The sequence below is a fragment of the Mus pahari genome, chromosome 1 (genome assembly GCF_900095145.1).
Source record: "Mus pahari chromosome 1, PAHARI_EIJ_v1.1, whole genome shotgun sequence".
In the NCBI taxonomy this organism is placed as follows: domain Eukaryota; kingdom Metazoa; phylum Chordata; class Mammalia; order Rodentia; family Muridae; genus Mus; species Mus pahari.
This window is the reverse complement of record NC_034590.1, coordinates 161447368-161458887: the sequence shown is the minus strand read 5'-3', so window position 1 is coordinate 161458887 and position 11520 is coordinate 161447368. Positions and strand designations below refer to the sequence as shown.

At 39.4% G+C, this 11520-nt stretch overlaps 1 protein-coding gene across 5 annotated transcripts in view; it reads left to right on the top strand.

Annotated features, from left to right (window-relative positions):
• Nucleotides 1-11520, top strand: part of Sorcs1 (sortilin related VPS10 domain containing receptor 1) — a 501662-nt gene that overhangs the window by 435686 nt on the left and 54456 nt on the right. For all 5 annotated transcript variants that reach the window (XM_021205280.2, XM_021205273.2, XM_029537410.1 and 2 more), the window contains exon 18: nucleotides 95-266. In XM_021205280.2, coding sequence (XP_021060939.1) covers nucleotides 95-266 — 172 coding nt within the window. The remainder of the gene's footprint in view (nucleotides 1-94; nucleotides 267-11520) is intronic.

The following is an 11520-nucleotide window of genomic DNA, read 5'->3' as shown; positions in this document are numbered from 1 at the left end:
AAAAAAAAGCCAAAAAAAAAAAAAAAAAAAAAAACCTTCAGCAGGAAAATCCATTGCATGAGCTGATGTCTAACTTGTGATTGTCTGCCTTTAGGTATAGGAAGGTGGTCTCCAATAATTGTACTGACGGAGTGAGAGAGCAGTATACCGCCAAACCACAGAAGTGTCCAGGGAAGGCCCCTCGTGGACTGCGGATTGTCACTGCAGATGGGAAACTGACAGCAGAGCAGGGCCACAATGTCACTCTCATGGTGCAGCTGGAAGAGGTACGGCTGGCTCCCATCCACCCTCTGAATGCAGGGCAAGGGATCTTCCCAGTGGATCATGGTTTCTTTTTACAGACCCTTGTTCACATCCTCAGGTTTGAGCTGCAAGTGGTTTTGTTGTGGTTTCAGCTTCAGCTTGGCTGCATCCTCTCCCTTTCCCTGACATGCTCAGTTTACTGCAAGTTGGATTTAACTCTGTTTTATTGGCATTGTTAGGAGAACACATTCTCAAAATGTGTGAATGCCCTCCTCCAATGTAATTTAACACAGACAAAGATTCAACCAAGTCAAAGGGGGATGAGCTTTGGCCTCTCTCAGCCTAATATCATGGTTTTTCTTTCCCAAGGCTGGTTAAATATACTGATCAAATACAGCACTAAGTTATAAATTAGTATAACATCATTGACAGTTGGGACTTTGTATCTTGGTAACACTCTGAAGACATCATAACGAGCTCTTATTACTCTTTGACAAATTATGTTTGTCTGAAATTTCTAACTATGTAGGTGGTAAAAGAAAAAATATATTCTGTGTACTTAGGACTCTACAAAGCCAAACTTGTCATATTGGAACTAGATGATTTCAAAGAATAACCACATTAAATAAATTACCTCAGACATTAAACCAGGCCATAATCATGTCTTCAGCCATATTACTGAAATACAGCCAGTATTCTCTTCACCTTGAGGATGACAATGAGATTCTCCAAAGAACGAATGAAATCAGCATTGAAGTATACAAGGCTGACTTCCAGCTACCTCTTCTGATAGGCAGTGACCCTGGATCTTTCCTATACAGCAATTGTCTGACGTGTACATTGTCACATATGCACATGCTCATTCATTAGCTGTGGTACTAATTCTCATTTATAAGAAATTACAATTGCACACAGTGCTGCTAGTTAAGTGAGCAAAAAAGGCAAGTAGGAAGACTTGGGAAGGAGAATTCACAGGCTGCTGACTGGACGGAAAGATGAAGGAGTTTGGACCATGCAGTGACAAGTTTGGAGTTTTGGTTTCTTTGAAAAAACAGAACTATTACAAAACTATGCTTCTGTTTTAACCCCAGAGAGGGCATATGGAGCTGCCCCAACCGCTGACTATGATTTGTCTCATGGTCTACCAGGGGCATGATTTTGCCAACTGTAGATAGTTTCTGTGATTGTGTGCTCTTTGGAATTCTGCAGACTTTTCTGAGGGTATATAAATGCTAGGGCCCGGTGAGGTGGTGTGCATTGTTGGTTGTTGGTTGGCTGCTGTGACTCGTTGTTGTTTGTAGTTTAAGTACTCACACACAAAGAAGAAACAAGAAGAAAGAATTAAATATACTGATGGCGAAGATCAAACTTGTCCCAGGAACTCAATGCCCTCAGTTAGAAGAAGTCTAACCACGGTGTTGTCCTTTTCCTCCTCTCTATTTTCCCCTCCTATCTAGTGTTAGGGGGTAGAAAGGGAAGAAATGTGGTCTTGCTTGCTTGTCTCTTGAGGTAAGTGGAGTGGGGAAGAGAGTTAGCAGGAACAAGACTTGGTCTAGTGAGATAGTCAGGGTTGCGTTTTCTAATAAAATGTTAGCTGTCTTAAGTCTAACTTACTTTGCAGTGATAGCTGACCTGCCTGAGTTCCTCTGAAGCCAGAAGCTGCAGTCTCTGGAGTTTAGTACACAAACTAAAATAGAAGGGGATTAAGTAAAGGGATTTATTGTTCGTGCTACTTTCTCTGGTGAATCAGCGAGAAGCCTCTATGGCTAAGCTGGTTAACTCTTTTTTTTTTTCCCATTTTTTTTTACTAGATATTTTCTTCATTTACATTTCAAATGCTATCCCAAAAGTTCCTTATACCCTCCCTCCCATGCCCTGCTCCCCTACCCACCCACTCCCACTTCTTGGCCCTGACATTTCCCTGTGATGGGTCATATAAAGTTTGCAAGACCAAGGGACCTCTCTTTCCAGTGATGGCCAACTAGACCATCTTCTGCTACATATTCAGCTAGAGACACAAGCTCTAGGGGTACTGGTTAGTTCATATTGTTGTTCCTCCTATAGGGTTGCAGACCCCTTCAGCTCGTTGGGTACTTTCTCTAGCTCCTCCATTGGGGGGCCCTGTGTTCCATCCAATAGCTGACTGTGAGCATCCACTTCTGTATTTGCCAGGCACTGGCCTAGTCTCACATGAGACAGTTATATCAGGGTCCTTTCAGCAAAATCTTGCTGGCATATGCAATGGTGTCTGCGTTTGGTATGAAAAGAAAAGAATTAAGATGCTTTATGCAGGCAAATATGCACTGACACATATACGTTCAAACACTCTTACACCCACACTCTGGCTGGGTCCGACCGCCTGTCACAGTCAACTCCACAGTATTCATGCATCCTTATAGATATACACATGTGCCTATGCACAAAAATATACACACACATAAATATATATACACACATATATATACATATACATACACATATATACATATACATACACACATAAATATGTATACATATTTATATATACACACATATACATATGTATATGTAATATATATATATATATATATATATATATATATATATATATATTTGGATGGATGGATAGATGGATGGAAGGATGGAAGGATGGATGGATGTGGCAAAGGTCCCCAAGTCAAATCATTCAACCAACAACTTTATTTCTTTGCTCAGGTCTTTTTATACCTTTTTATACAAAATGTTCTTTAGAAAATTACCTCAGAGATAAAATGTTAGATAGAACAGGAGTTACAGAAGTATGTTGATATTAAGTCCAAAGCTGTGTTTCACTATAGTATACTCATTAAATGTTCAAAACAACAAGTTTTACATGGCTTTGTCTTATCATAGTGCACACTGCTGACTTTATCCTGGGGGTGTTGTGTGCCATTCAAGAGCCCCAAAAGACCAACCAGTCTCTGCATGGTCCTTCCTTCCATCTCAGCTCCGGACTTTGTCTCTGTAACTCCTTCCATGGGTATTTTGTTCCCCATTCTAAGAGGGAGCAAAGTATCCACACTTCTTCTTGAGTTTCATGTGTTTTGCAAATAGTATCTTGGATATTCTAAGTTTCTGGGCTAATACCCGCTTATCAGTGAGTGTATATCATGTATGTTCTTTTGTGATTGGGTTATATCACTTAGGATGATATCCTCCAGATGCATCCATTTGCCTAAGAATTTCATGAATTTATTGTTTTTAATTGCTGAGTAGTACTCCACTGTGTAAATGTACCACATTTTCTGAATCCATTCCTCTATTGAGGGACATCTGGGTTCTTTCCAGCTTCTAGCTATTATAAATAAGGCTGCTATGAACATGTGTGTCCTTATTACAAGTTGAAACATCTTCTGGGTATATGCCCAGGAGAGGAATTGCTGGACACTATTGCATATGCCAGCAAGATTTTGCTGACAGGACATAGCTATCTCTTGTGAGGCTATGCCAGTGCCTGTAAAATACAGAAGTGGATGCTCACAGTCATCTATTGGATGGAACACAGGGCCCCTAATGAAGAAGCTAGAGAAAGCACTCAAAGAGCTAAAGGAGTCTGCAACCCTATAGGAGGAACAACAATATGAACTAACCAGTACCCTCCAGAGCTGTGTCTCTAGTTGCATATGTAGCAGAGGATGGCCTAGTAGGCTATCAATGGGAGGAGAGGCTCTTCGTCTTGTGAAGATCATATGGCCCAGTACAGGGGAATGCCAGGGCCAGGAAGCAGGAGTGGGTGGATTAGGGAGCAGGGTGAGGGGAGGGTATAGGGGGCTTTGGGGATATCATTTGAAGTGTAAATGAAGAAAATATCTAAGGAAAAAAAAGATCAACCAGGAGCCTACTCTGATGCTATCGCACTAGGATCTTTGTTTTAAGCTTGAGCTTGGGCTTAGTCACCACTGACGCTGGTACCCTGAGGCAGCAGGACAATTTGGACAAGGTTTTATAGGAAATGGTAGTAAGTGAAGAGGTTTCTAGACTGCCATATACCTTATTGCGGGGGAGGTGGTATTACAGAATTTTGTTGCCTTTAACATAAATGACTGGTGCTGGGAACCAAACCATAAACTTAAATTCTGCTTTCCTCCGCATTGGTGGCTGTTAAAAAGCTAAGAGCCAGGGGCAGACTTGTGTGTGAGAGAGTGACCTGGAAACTGGTCTTGTTTAGGGAGTAACCTGGAAACTGGTGCTAGGTGCTAGCTTGTTAATTAATTCAAGTTCAACCTTAGGTCAGGTTCTCTATGATGGAGCCTGAACCCAACATCTGGTTTTTCAGGACCTAAATGTTTTTCCTTGAACACAAAATTGTCTATTTCTCTTTTTAGTGCAATTTTGAAAACTCATTGTTGTATTTATTATTATGCAGGAAAACAGGAAAACCTATTAGTCACAGGAGTCTTTCCTCAAGTTTAATCTTCTTGGCCTTGTCTAGAGAAGCCAATCTGTCATAGATTGAGAGTCTATGATAGTCTCAGGAAGATCACCTGCTAGGTTTTAGCCTCTCTAGATGGCTCCTGGCAGAAAAGTGGGTGGAGAAGGTCAGAAGGGAAAGGAAAACCACAAGTACCCCACTGCTTACTCAAAACCATGTTTATTATTCTTATTATTTTGGACTTTATAATGATATCACTACCCCTTTCTTTCCTCCCTCCAACCTTTCATGTATTCTTCCCTTATTCCCATTGAAATTATTCCCATGACCTCTGTTTCTGTAACTGTTCATACAAGTAACAAATAGATTGAGCAGATTCTATTCATATATTTAGGAATAACACATTTAAGAGTGTGTGTGTGTGTGTGTGTGTGTGTGTGTGTAAAACACAATCATAAGTATTTTAATTCTAAATCTTTCCAAGTCAGTGCCTTTCATCAGACCCAGTCTTCAATGAACTGAGATTTTAAAGAATTCTTTACTGAAATTATTAAGTCACAAGTAAATTTAGGCTGAGTAGTATCATCCCTGTCCATGTAACCTATCGAGGGTCTTCTGCTTCAGCTCTGATGTATTAGGTTGCAGCAAATCAAATGCACAGAGGGAATGAGATGGAGAGAGGGACAGAGGGAGGAGAGAAAAGTGAAGTTAAGGAGAGATGAGGGGGCATGGGAGAGGGAGGGGTAAAGGAGAATGGCTAGAAAGGCTGGAATTTTTCCCATAATTTTGTAGTTCAGATGCCTCACTGTAATATATGGTGAGTCAAATTTTAGATCCCTCATCACAGTACAGGCTGAAAGCATTGAATAATTAGAATAAGAAAACCACGTTAGGTCATAAAGGAAAGAGATAATGATGGAGAAGAATCCCAAAACTAATCTTATAGGTAATTTATAGTGGCACCAAAATTCACCAAATATTTGCAAACAAATTTAACAGCTTATTTTCTATAGTTCTACCCAGGCAACTGCCACACATTTGAAAAGAAGATTTTAGATGACTCTGATGAACCAAGAAATATATCTGGGCCATGGATGCAGAGTCAATATTCTGAAATGATGCCAGTGTTGTACACTTTGACCTCAGGGCCAGGCAATCCTAATAAAAGTTTCCAATGTACTGTGTGTTAATATTTAGGCTGCTGTTATAAAATGCATGAAAAATTTTGAGCTAAACCACAAATAACGATAAAAATTATCTGGAAGATGACTTATAAAATTCAATGACTTAGAGTAGATGGATTGTTTGGCCAATAATGTACTTGCTACCAAATCTGATGGCAAAAAAGTTTAATTCCCAGGACTCACATGGTAGACCAATAAAACCAACTTGGGCAAGTTGTATTTTGACCAGTAGCATGTGTGTATACACATCTATACACATATCATTAAATATTAAATTAGAAAATTAAATTTGAGTGTTTTGGATAGAAAAATTTATTATTTAGATCTCCATATACAAACCAACTAAAGAAGGAAATAGATAAAAAACACAAACACATGTGTTTGTATGTATATGTGTAATTTCAATAGATTAAATTATAATATATGCAATAAATTGTGTAGGCATTATGTAGCCATATACAAATATATAATATACAAAATAATTCTAGTTATGTTGTCAATATAATTTTAAAATATATAACTAACTGCTGTAAAATACAAAGAAAAATATCTTCCCAAACTTGAGTCAAGTCAAGGTTTTTAAAAGAGCAAAGAAAATTCACTAAGTGCATTAGAAAATATAATTCTGTTAGACTCCATTCCAGTTAAGAATTCTGTACTTCATAATCTTATTTAGAAAATACAAATTTCCTAGTGAATATACATTAACACCTAATTGCAATAAAAGCCTTTTAACTAGAAAGATATAACTGAATACTACAAATCAATAAGAAAAACATTGACAGTTCAATTAAAGTGCAAAAAGATGGCAATCCAGCAGACAATCTCTTCTAAGAATTGCCATTATCAGGGGGCCTGAGAGATGTCTCAGTAGTCAAGAGCACACTGTGCTCTTGTAGTGGAATCAGACTCCCTTCCCATCACCGACATGGTAGCTCAAAGACACCTATAACTCCAGTTCCAGAGGATCTGTTACCATCTTCTTGCCTCTGCAGGCACCATACATACACGTGGTGCCCATATATAAATGCATGGAAACCACTCATACCCAGAAGAGTAAAAATAAATAAAACATTTAAAATGTCTTAGAATCAAAGCCCGTCAATGAAAAGCAACTTAAAACTTAAAACTGTAATAACTGTGTTAAAAGTAACAGCATGCTGTCAGACATGTGTATGTTAAAAGAATGCTAGTCAAGTGCTGTGGAGGATGTCAAGTCACCAATCATCTTGATGGCAGGTCAATTGGCATTGCTACTTTGGGGACATGTTGGACAGTAAATACCTCAGAGGGGATTTTGGCGATATGGATGATTTTCAATTACTTGATCTGGGTAGTACTGAATATGCTGACGTAGTAGATATGCCAATTTTATACAAATTAATTTGCATATTTGGTGATTTGCATATTTAAAAACATTATTCTTCAAAATACTTTTATACTTCAAAATGCAAGAAGTTCCTATAAAATACAGCAGTTATATTTGGGGTTGTTAAAAATAAACTTATCTGGAGTGTTAACTAGTCGTAATATCAGAAACACAGCCTCTTGAAATATCAGGTGCTTAAGCTAGTGCAGAATTAGACTGTATTCAGTTTATGAGAGCACAACACAATCAAGCTCAGGGAGTAGAACTTTCTTTCTGCGTCGGTTCTGAACTTTACACCGTGATTGAGAACATAGTTCAATATAGGAGCTAGGCTGTCAGCTGCCGCACCTCCCCCCACCCCTCTGTAACTAGAGCACCATGCATCTCGTACTGGGATACAGATGTAGAAACATTGGAAAAGTTGTGTCTGAGATGTGTGAATTCCTGCCCTCTGGGGTCAAGATGGGAAAACCATGTCAAATGGGTTCATTCCAGCCGAGTGCCCAGAGCAACAGCATCAGAGATGAAATCTGCCGCCTTCTGCTGTCAGACACGACTCCTTCGCATCTTGTCTTCAGTGGCAGAAGACACAGGGAGGACTTCTTTCCCATCAGCAGAGCCTAGAGACCGCACATGTGATGACAGGATTCTGCCCTAATTAATGACAGCCTCTGTTTAGTTTTACTTGGCTGTTGACTTTGTGTCTGCATGGATAGTTCATGTGATGAACAATGAAGAGTAAATGAAAAGCCAGCGGGCACTAACATCTGTACAGAGATAACAGTTCCGATGTCAGAAGCATAGTAAGTGCTATCTCTTCTGGTTTGTAAGAGTTTTCCATAGAGTATCTCAGGATGATCCCATGTCAGCCTCACACAGCTAGGTGGATTGTCATCAGAGGCACAGAAAGGAGCTGCTGCTCACCTGAGGTCATGTGTCTACTATGTAGCCCAGCCATAGTCAGTTTCAAGCTTTGTTGTATTGGGAAGTTTTACTGCTTCCATGAAGTACAAAGAACTAATTTTGATGCTAAAACCTCTTGTATTTTCCAAGCCTATTTTGATTTTCTAAGCATTGGCTGGTGATAGGTAGCAGTGGTGAGCGGGATACAGGAGAAGAGCTGAGCTCCTATGCAGAATCAGACTGGCCTATGGCTGCCCCTGTGTTCTTACTTATGAACTCCACAAACCTATCAAACATTTCCTTCTGCATTTTCTCAAAAACATTCATAGCATATTGAAGATGTTCCTACAAACACAGCAATTATTTCTTCTCTTGGATTTCCTCACTTTGTACAACTTACCCTTTATTACTGTATACTTTATTCTAAAGGGTAATGCTAAACAAGATATGAAAGCAATACCCAAGAAGTTAATGCTTATGTACAGTGTACAAAACATTAGTCAATATTAAGCATCACTTAATTAAAAAAAATCTAAGAATTGCCAGGCATGGTGGCACACACCTTTAATGTAACACACACACACACACACACACACACACACACAAACACACACACACACACACTCGGCTAGAAAGGAAACCATGGATCTCTTTGTCCTCCTCAGCATTTCCTGAATTCCATTTCTTACATGAATCTGATATACCAGATACTCTGAAAATAATTCCTGCCTCTTGCCCCACCCTTGGTACCACATTTTACAACAAGAGAGATGTTTATGTTGTGCCTCTGATATTAGGAAAGCACTATAACTTTCAGGTAGCAGGGAGACCCAGATGTCCCTGCTGGGTTCAGATATAGCACCAATGTTATGGGTAATGCAAAAGTAAGTGAAGGATTTGCCTCTTCATGTTTGTATCAAAATTACTTTATGTAACCCGAAGCTTGTACTCTTGCCACATGTTCGTTCATTCTTTGCCTTTCTTGTTTTTCCTATATGGCACTAGGTAGGGCTGAAATCTGCCTTTTTTTCTTAGCAACTTGTATATGAGCTCCCTCCATGCAATTTCCATTTTCTATACATATCAACCAATCCATTGAACCAAAGGAATTGAGTGTCTTCCTAGAGAGTTACATATGCACCTATTTTGTTTTCAATAAGTATTTTTGCTAAGTGTTGATTTTTTTATCATGTACTTTCCATGTGTTATAGAATTTATTGTGTGAATATGTTCTTTGAGTTAACTGGGTGCTCTGTAAGATAGCAGTACAATCATAGGAAGTAGAAAGTACTAGAAAAAAAACCACATAAATCAATCTAATCTGTTGCATGATAGGGTAATAACATTTGAGATCTCTTGGTAAGCCAAGGATATCACTGAAGGAGAGCTCATGTGGCCATGAGATTCAGCTTCAGTGTCTGTGCTCCAAATACCTAGTACATCAATAGGAAGCAAAACCCAATAAGTATGTGTGGATTTGGCTCACTTGCCCTAGGAGAGTAGAGATAAAGCCCAACCTTCAAAGGGAAAGCCTGTTCAACTTAAGTTGTATCCCACGCATCTGAGAGCCTTCATCTGAGAGCAAGATCCCTTCTTTTATCCTGAACCAGTGCATGTCCTAATTCCAACATGAGTATCACTGCAAACTCCAAGGAAAACAGAGCAAAGAGAGTTTCTTACTGACAGATGGAATCCAAAGGCAGGGCATGCTCATGCTGGTTTATAATCCTGTGTATTACTGTGTATACCCAAGGCACAAGGTTTGGTAAATTTGGTATAAGAATGGAAACCTCTTCATGCAAATGGGCCCACCTTCAAAACCCAGGAAACAAACAACTCATCAACATAATCTTTCAAGTAAAGAGTCCCTATCAACTTCATAACTATAACTTTGTTATGGTTAATGAGAAATATCACTGTCGCCTTTAAAGTTATTTCATATATAAAGAAGAAGGCTTGTTAAGAAGAACACGGTGGAGAGATGAGGATAGTTTCACATGTCACTCACTATGGCAGAGCTAAAAATAGTTCACACAAGCACATGTGTGCATACACGCTAGACAAGATTTCATTAATAATCATTATTGTTATTAATAAGTGAAACTAATGCTCTATTGTTTCACCACTAACAAAGGAGATGTTCAAGAAACCAACCCAAGAGGAAAATGAAAGAATTCATGAGTTTGCTCTAAGACAGTCTACATCTTTCCAGCTATGTCTGAATATTTTAAAGAAGCCAGTTAAAGGCATTTTGCACTGAAATCCAAGCATGCAAGGAGAGGTGGCATGTCTGTTTGCAGCCTCATTCAAGATGGATGACCTCTGGACCACTAATGAACATCTAATGAGCCCAAAGACGTTCACCACCACTGCTCAGCTCTGCAGAGAAATCCGGTGCAAGCACTGGCAGGAACGTGGTGACCAGGAAGGACCTAATCAGTCTTAGGAACTCAACAGCACTAATTTAGAAGGCATTTATTTGAAAGTGCTGCTGGCCAGAAGTGGTGTCTATGTGCCACAGGAGTTAATTAAATCTGTTTTAAACAGCTGTAAGAATAAGGAGAGACAATTCTCTGCATATGTTAAGGCTTTAAAATTAAGTCAGAGGCAAGTGACTAAAATTAAAAGTTTGATCTGTATCCCATTGTTTCAATACTTCAATTTATATACCAAGGCTAGAACTCAGTAAACAACATTCTTGACTATAGGTTCCATGAGATTTACCTCTAAACCACGAACCATGGACTGTGTTGTCATTGTATAGATTTCTCCCAGCTATAATCTTGGCTGCTTTAAGAGTTACAGGATCATAAATGCCCCCCAGATGTAATAACACAAACCAAATACTGCAGGCTGCTTCCTGTCCTCAGATTACAGAAAAAGACACTTTGGATAAAACTTCCCAAGAGACTCTTCTTTGTTTGAACAGGGAACAAAATTTGACATGATGCTTCCTTTATGGGAAAGCCTATTTATAGACATAAGAAGCAGCAGAGAGACAACAAATATGCTAACTTGGGTGAGATAATCAAAGCTGCTGCTCATTCGGTTAAGCCCTAGGAGCCTGCTATTTTTTCCTCCTACACAAGGAATCAGGGACTGATATCAATGAGCCACGAGGCTTGAGACTTTTCTCTTGTCTTATTGCTTGTTCTTCTCTGCTCTATTCTCATTGCCTCTAAGAATCAACTGAGCCACTTCCTTTCTGGCCTGTTCTTGCCTGAGGTTAAAAGGATAGAACTGGCAAACACTGAAGTGGATGCTCACAGCCAGCTATTGGATGGAACACAGGGTCCCCAATGGTGGAGCTAGAGAAAGTACCCAACGAGCTGAAGGGGTCTGCAAACCTATAGGTGGAACAATAATATGAACTAACCAGTACCCCCTGAGCTTGTGTCTCTAGCTGCATATGTAGCAGAAGATGGCCTAAT